Source organism: Styela clava, chromosome 11, assembly GCF_964204865.1.
Source record: "Styela clava chromosome 11, kaStyClav1.hap1.2, whole genome shotgun sequence".
NCBI classification, from domain to species: Eukaryota; Metazoa; Chordata; class Ascidiacea; order Stolidobranchia; family Styelidae; genus Styela; species Styela clava.
In genome coordinates, this window is record NC_135260.1 from 10,588,300 (window position 1) to 10,597,040 (window position 8,741).

The window sequence follows — 8,741 nt, forward strand, 5'->3', positions numbered from 1 at the left end:
GTCCATCAACACAGCCACCTCTAATTGTCTGGACTTTTTACACTTTTCTTTTAATTTTATTGTTCTGTGGGACCAAAATTCCACCCGAATATTTGCAATCTGATATTAATATATTCATTATACCGTAATCAATATTTTTAAAAATTCTTTACCGTGTCCCCTCATTAATCAAACGTAAAAATTAAAGAAGATCGAAAAGCTTACAATGCCTAAAATAGTATTTCTATTTGAGACCCAGATAGTTTACAGAGGCATTTAACGCTATTTTTGGCGACAATTTCCGTCTGTGAATTGTGTTTCGAATGCAGCGCACCATGTTAAATGTATCATCAGTAATTGATTGATACGTACAATCAGGACACCATTTTCATACTATGTACCCAGCAGACAGTTTCGTGTACAAATGACATGATGTACCACCGAAGCAAATGAAAAACAAACAAATAAAATTTTACCTAGCTAGTACGACCGATAAATCAACATTGATGGCTCGATTTGTTCCTCACCGGCGCATGTTGACATTTTAAGTTGACTGCGGTAAATCACTTTCCTGCACACAAAGGTATTGGTTTAACTGAATTCAGTTAGTATAATCTGACAGATAGAATCTTCGTGTTTAACGCTATGGCAGATAATGAGACAACATATGCACAAGTGAATAAAACAGCTAAGAGTCCAACAAAAAAATCTTCTGAGGCATCTTTGGTAAATGAAGGCGGAATGAAGAAGAATTTCAGGCGAATTGATCTCATAGGTATGTAAAAAACCGATATAAAAAAAAGTTTAGTACCGTTTAAAAACAACATTCATCGTCAAGTTGTTACATCCCAATTTACTTTTGCATTTCAAACGATAAATAATCGTAACAAAAGACTGTACCCAAATCAGCACTGTGGAGTTTTATTCGACTCCCAACACAGCAAAGTTGACGAACATTTTGGCTCCTCCTCCTGAGCACCGCGTCGATGATTCCAATCTTTGTCTGTTTCAGTTGAAATATTTACTGCGACATTTTCGAGAAAATCGAGACACATTCGGGAAATAAAATTTAAACTCCGACGAATTTGAAAATACGATTTTGGTGTCGACTTCACGGCTGCGTTAAAATTCTAATATTTGATAGGATAGTGTATCCCTGGAAGTTGCGATTTCAATAACTTCATCGATTTTTTTATGATGCTCTGTCCTGTAAACTTTTATTCCTTCGCAGCCACTGTCCAGCAATTAGTTAAAAACTCAAAATACAACCGAGCACTTGAATTGATTAACGAACTTCTTACGCAACAAACAGAAGGATGGGATCGGCTCCACACTCTCCTAATGAAGATAGAATGCGAGGTCAGTTGGCAAGTGATTAAAATTGGGAAAAGAACCTTGAGGATAAAAAATCATTTCATTTTGCGCTATACCTGTGGCACAAAATGGCGCCCTTATCGTGGGACTGTTTCACGTTGTTTCCGATTCCATTTAATATCGGTTCGATGAATATTGCAGACGACACAAACTTCAAGCCACAATACAAATCAAAAGTATTTTCTATAAAACAGTTATGCTGAAAATGAATATGCTGGATGAATATACCCAATCGCTATTATTTTAAATTTTGACAAAAAAAATCTGTACAGTATGATTGATTTTCTCTGAAACAAAAGGGTAAACCAGGCATGTAGTATTTCCCTATTTGGACAAGCAAAATTCATGAAGTTGCTACAGCGTAGTCGAAAAAGCAAATAAATATATATGCAATTTGAAGTATTTATTTGATGAACAAACGAAATTCACACCATGGGTGAAATGACGTGGCGAGATAGGCAATCAATAATGCGAGTTTATGCACACTCAAGCAAGTGCAAGTCATGCGGATGGGCCCGCTGGAACATGAAGTTTCTAAGCACCCAACCCCACGTGAATGAAACTCACAGAATGGAGCTCCACAATTTAGTGATAATATGCGGCTATATATTCCGAGTCCCAAGTTGGTACATATATATACATTATTTCACATTTCGGCTAGCATTTGAATAATATTTCAGCTAATATTTGAATGCAGAGAAAAATTCATATTTAGGTGTTAGGGCATAAAACAGCCATGTCAGAAATAGACAAATAAATGATTTAAAAGTATAGAAAATTAGGCTACTATGGGTAAAACTATAGGGATCTGCACTTCTTTCAAAACTAATCGAAACTAGCCGATAGATTAGGCATATGGCATCATATATATACAAATACACATATATATTTATTATACATGTTTAATATATATTTACACTAAGCCTGTTTTTTTTTCAAAATATAATAGATTCAATCAGGAAGACGTGGCATAAAGAATGATATCGAATTAGTCACAGAATCAATGCTGATTTTGCGTCCAACCACATCAGATGTAATGGACATAGCGCAGGATTATGCCACTTCCAAAAATGAAATGAGGAGCATTGCTTTATATATGGCTGGTATTGAGCTTTGCAAAATTAACCTATCCGGAGATGCAGCTGTCAGAGGTATTAAATCGTGCATCAAACACATAACAGGGATTGTAAACAGCGCAGCGAAAGCGGATCCAAGCATACTGATTGTGATAAAAGGTATGACCGAAGCAACAATAGTTGGTTATATGCACTATGCAGTATACAATATCAAAAGCAAGGACAACTATTAGTAGTCTACCCTCTTCAGACGGTATCATTTTACAAAAAATTGCATTATAGTAATATGTTCTGGAGAAAATATCCATAAAGCATAGATTGAAATACCAAACTGATATTGATACTTAAACGTCGGATAACATCACTGTCGTATTTGGGTCTGGCAATTCTATGAACCTGACAGTTTTTTTTTCTGAATCCATCGTCTCGTGGAGCTAATTTGAAAAAAAAGAATTGGTTGTTAGATTTGATCTTGCCCGCCTTATTTGGGATATTTACATTTCTTTATTGTTACTTATCGATCTTAAGATCGGTAAGTATGTTGATAGGTATTTGTCTGTTTGTCTGTCTGTCTGTTTGTATGTTTGTCTGTTAGATGAACGCGATATCTCACGACGGCGAGCTTGAATCTGCCCCAAATTTTGCATGTGCATTCATCATATCTCTGACCAAACCGCCTTTTGATTTTGGATGAATTATGTCGTATAATTAGCGAGTTATTAACTAATTACCTATCTAAGATCGATAAGTCTTCGGTCTCCGACCGATATTCTCGTTTAGATATTGCTATTCCATTCACGTATTTTAAACGTGTCTTTTGAATAAGTCATACATTCGTCTTACTATCTATTATTTGTAGTTTGTTGTTAGATAGGTATTTCCGAGACGGGGAGCGAAACTTGACAAGTTATAAAAAGGGTGCGCGGCCTAAAAAGTTTGAAAATTACTGCACTGCTCCACTGTGAAACTGCTTGCCGGTCTCAAACCACTGTCTCTCTCACTGTAGGGTGGTTCCTGTAACCGCTGGTCGGTTACAGCTTCCTCCCCCATCAAGTCCATGCTTCCAAAAACAAACGAGAATATCGGTTGGAAACCGAAGACTTATCGATCGATAGTTAGGGGATCCCCCAAAACAGAAACTGCAGTTTCGATTCATCCGCTCTTGTAACTTGCGCACTGCGCATCGCACACACACACTCGGCGGGTTTCGAAATTCTCTCGCTTTACAAAAATCTAGATCACTATATCAATAATTGATTGATAACTCGCTAATTATATGACATAATTCGCCCAAAATCAATAGGCTTCTGGTCCGAGATAAGATGAATGCACATGCAAAATCTGGAGCAGATTCAATCTCACTTTCGTGAGATATCGCGTGCATCTAACAGACACACACACAGACAGACATACAGACAAATACCTATCAATATACTTACCGATCTTAAGATCGATAAGTAATAACTAACTAATCCCATACCCGACCTGGAATGGTAACCGGGCGAGAGACCGTGGTTCGCCATATGGTTAAGTCGTCTTATCGACTTTCCTCCCCCCGGGGATAAATATGTAAAATCCTATTCTATTCTATTTAAACATATCAATACAAGCATCGCCAAATACCTATCTAAAATAATATTCTAGAATCCATAATACCTTTACTGCTGGATGGGGTGAAAACCATGGACCAGATACATGGTGTTAGTCCGAATGCGATAACTGAGCAGAAAGCCAGGTGTATGTTCAACGCAGGAATTTGCTACAGAGTGGTCGGGGACGACGAGCTTGCTTTGAAGTCACATGAAAATGCTGTCCAATTGATGCAATTGGAATTTAAGGACGAAGCAGTGCATTATCAAGTTCGTCGAATAATTAGTCTAACTAACTCATTCTCTCTCTTTATGGCAACATGTTGGAATTAACCTTAAATATGATATTTGGAGCGTGTATTTCTATAAGTGAGTAGGCTGGCTGAATGCTACGAATTTTTTAAAGCGGATAGATTCGTAAATTTTCCGGATATTTTGTACAAAGCCACCCTCCGAAAAAACACCAACGCTTAAAATTAGTAAATATCCGGTTAGTGTTAGGAATGTAGATTGCGCTGGTAATTAAAATTTTCAAATCATTCCTAACTCTAACCCAAACCGCAACTGGATAATTACTATTCTATCCAGTGGCGTAGCAAGACTCGCGTTTCTGTGTGCCACTGAGAGGTTTTGGTTTCGACGTAATTCTGACAGCCTTCGTAATTTTGCAGGTGCGATCAAACCCCAAGACGCCGAAAATCGACGACTCCCTGGCATTGTTACGTAACAAAACGATTTGAGCAGAACTAACACCAACGTTATAGATGTGCATTACTGGTTTTGCAATGCAGCCTTTGGTTTTGCGGCTTAAATTTCTAAATTCTAACCGCTTGGGCCCCTTTACGCTGTGGGCCCCCCCGCGACCGCGGGGGTGGATGCTACGCCACTGATTCTATCCAATTAAAGAGTCCAGCTGCACACTAACACAAATGTATTTCTGTAACTTTTCGTCCGACCAGAGTCAGACTTCCTCAGACAAGCAGTTTACAACAAATAATTTTGATTGTTGTAAACTGCTTTTCTGAGGAAGTCTGACTCTGGTCGGACGAAACGTTACAGAAATACATTTGTGTTAGTGTGCAGCTGGACTCCTTAATTGGATAGAATAGTCATGTTTATTCCAACTACAGTATCCTTGCAGTAGATAGGAATAGGAAGATAGGAAGTTAGTCTCGCGCAACCCAACTCAAATTTTTGGATAATTACTGATTTGTTATTTTTTAAAACGTGGCGAGTTTTTTTGCTCAAATTTCACATATTTGCATTAGGGCGTTTTGTACAAAAGATCCCATTTTTTAAAACATTTTAAATAATAATATTCAAATTAAAAATTGTCTTGAGCATAGAACGATTCAGATACATACATGACCGTATTTGGGAGATCGCGTGTTTCGTTACGACGTTGTCGAATCCCAGTACAAAACGTCCCTTTTCACGTAATTCAATTACTGTATTTTTCCATCATATAATTTTCAGGTATATGGTCGCAGTATAGCCGGAATGGGCCATTCTCATCGAAACTTGAAAAAGGTTGAGAAGGCAAAAGAACTTTACCAAACAGCATTAATCGCTCTGAATCACGCTACCGACTGGACGAGTGAGGAGCAAAAAGATAAGGAAACCAGTATACTAGAGAAATTATTGAACTAATGAAGCTATCACGCACTCTTTATCTATGCAAGATCAGTTGAAAACATTTAGAAACATTAGAATACTTATAATTATTTGATAGAAACTATTAGAGCATTAATTGAAGCATACTTTCCGAGGAAGCTTCCCATGTTGTATGGTTTCAGGTTTTACGCAATGGGAGTCACGTAATTGAGAAATGTTTCGCTTAGAACTGGAACTCGGCGAACTGGTGCATTAGCAAGCATTCGGCGGATTGAATAACTATACATATTTATACTAAATTTACGCACTTCTATATAATAATATTTCAAAATAATTTACTGCAGTTAAGAAAATAAATGGAATCGAAGTAATATGCAATACATGAAAGAATGATATATATTATGGATTCAATATATATCTGCCTGGCAGCTCTGGGGAAACAGCTCAAAAACAACAAAAAAAACTGCAGCACTCTAGCACAACAGATTCCAGTGGTGTCGTCACTAGGATCGAGAATTTCAGGGGAAAAAAACACTTTAACCGCAGCGCGTTTGACGTAATAAGTTATAATTTTAGCTTATATATACGTCACCATCGTTTAGTTTAGAGGAATTTCGCGTGATTTTACTCTAATATTGCTCGAAATTATTCACAGATCTAGATTGTTACATTGTCGCTCTCCTGCAAGAGATATGCAGCGTATTTCGAGGTATGGAATTATTTTAGTAAAATCCGATTCCGATCATTTATGTGACAACACTTTCAGTGTTCGATGTGCAACTTCTTTTTGAGATATCATGAAACAATATCAACTGCGATCAGCAGGTAGTACATCTATATATCAGCTAGCTAGATCCGTAACGAGTGTACTAGCATACTTACTTACAGAAGAATGTCGATATGCCAATATATTCCTGCAATAGAATGTGAACTTGTTGAATGACATTGAATGAACGCTCTTGCAATAAAATCGTGAAGAATATATATATTCTGACCGGAAACTGATTCTGAACACTTATCATTATCAAATTTTCATAATCAGCAATACTAGTATTTCAAATAATTTTTACAACTTCGGGTGCTTACCAATGCAGCTAGTGATATTCTTTTGAAATGAACGTCACGGAAGATAAAAATGATTTATATCTGAGTGAACCAGTGACCAGTGAAAAGAAATAGAACCGTTAACCATTTAAAATCCCTTAACCGGGTAACCATTCCCAGCCCTAGTCGTCACATTAAATTGGCCGGAACTGTCAACTCCACGCTAGTTTTGAGAATTTCAGCTGGCGATATAATATAATTATATCAGGTGTGGCCAACACGTCGATCGCCACGTCTCGAGTAGTCGATCGCGTCTGATGTTGGGTGAATTTAATAACGTACCCTAAGAAATTGCCTTAAACCAGATTATCAACAACTTGAATGGAACATAAAAAATACAAATCTTGTGTCGATTTCAAATAGGAATGCGTCCACAAAGCCGAGCTCATTGTGAGCATGTGTGCAGTTATCTGCATATTCAGTGCTCATTCGCTTTTTTGTATGACCTTGCTGGTATCATCGGGCCACCTTCGATTGTCGTGTACGATAGCCCCACCCCCATAAATTATTATCACCACATTGATTCAGCTTCCATCCGCACCCTAAATCAGAATGGTGAAAAAAACCAGCTGCGGAGCCTGTGGTGTCAACCTTAATTATACCGACTAGGAAGAAAAGGGGGAGATGAAATGAGACATATATAGCCTACTGTAGTTGACTTTCTGTGTGATTTGTATGATACTACTAATAAATATCTCAAGAACTTAAACTGTGATACTGTGTTCGAAGAGCTAAAGAAGTATAGCACACCATACTACAACGTTTATAAAGAAAGAAAGGAAGAATATTAATAGAACCCCAGTACGGTCCCTGCATCCTTCACGTCTGATTCACCAAATGCAGGGACCGCGAGCAATTTTGAAGATTTTAGTCGATCACGATCGAAAGCAGGTTGGCCACCCCTGATATATATCATTGCATTCTAGCTACAATAATAACCGGTTGGAGGATCACGAGGACATGCTACATTTATAATGAGATAAAAAATCTTATGATGTTCGTGTTTTTTTCACATGTGTGTTGTAACTTGCTAACATATATATATATATGTGTGCTTATTCGCTCGAAAAACGACAAGTTTTATTCTAAATACATAAAGAAGTTCAGCGATTACTGGCTGTATACAGTATCCATGATTACTTCCTATTTAGTGGGCAGCAGATCCGTCTTGATAACAAAACAAGAATTTCAAAATCATTGCGCAATCTGAGAAGTTATCTCGCAGACACGGTTTATACTTTGTGCAGTTTACTCCCGATCCTTAATTTTGATTGTGAAAGCATAAAAACTGGATTTATGAGGGCATCTATTGGTTTTCATACCGATAAAACTCTATGGATATTGGATCCCTATCCGCGTGTCCTCATTCGACTACTACTAGAACAACAAACATATAGGCCAAGTCCTAGACACAAAATATCTGTGTTGCCAAAATGTCAATATATTTTATAATTGCACCAATGCAATTACATGAAATGTTTCATGTCATTGGTTGCACAATCGAATTAAACGGTTGCAAAAACGGATAATGAAGTACACTCGAATCCTTCAATCAAGTACGGTATGTGAGTGAAATCAAAATAACCACTTACAAAGAACGTATAAAACCCCTATTTTTCCCATTCTCGTCGAAGGCGAGAATAACATGTCATAAACATTTTTGGCACACAAGAAGCAGTTGGGGTCCTCGGCCGCGTTGCATGCAAATAATATGCGCCATTAGCCAGACGTGGTTGAGGTTATTTAAATTCACAGTAACAAATCTCAATTTTTTTTGGTGAAATAAGCTCTCCGCGATGACCAGAGAAATTGAGAAAAAAATTGTTCATTCACACGAACAGTTGCAAAAAAAATTCCATAATATTTCTGTAACCTCCAGGAATAAAGAATTGTCCGGCAAATATTTGAAGTATTCGTGGTAGTACATGACAAGAGACGATCCGTTCTCGTGATATTTTGTAGTAATGTTAATATTTTCTATTTGAAAATTTGTATTGATGAAACA

The 8,741-nt window shown here is 37.3% G+C and overlaps 1 protein-coding gene across 1 annotated transcript; it reads left to right on the forward strand.

The window, feature by feature from the left end:
* The first annotated feature begins 537 nt into the window (after nucleotides 1-537).
* LOC120347211 (uncharacterized) lies at nucleotides 538-5,963 on the forward strand. Its single transcript, XM_039417117.2, has 5 exons — nucleotides 538-754; nucleotides 1,211-1,338; nucleotides 2,303-2,588; nucleotides 4,074-4,288; nucleotides 5,495-5,963. The coding sequence occupies exons 1-5, from the start codon at nucleotides 625-627 to the stop codon at nucleotides 5,666-5,668; spliced, it is 933 nt and encodes a 310-aa protein (XP_039273051.2). The 5' UTR covers nucleotides 538-624; the 3' UTR covers nucleotides 5,669-5,963.
* Nucleotides 5,964-8,741: the final 2,778 nt, after the last annotated feature.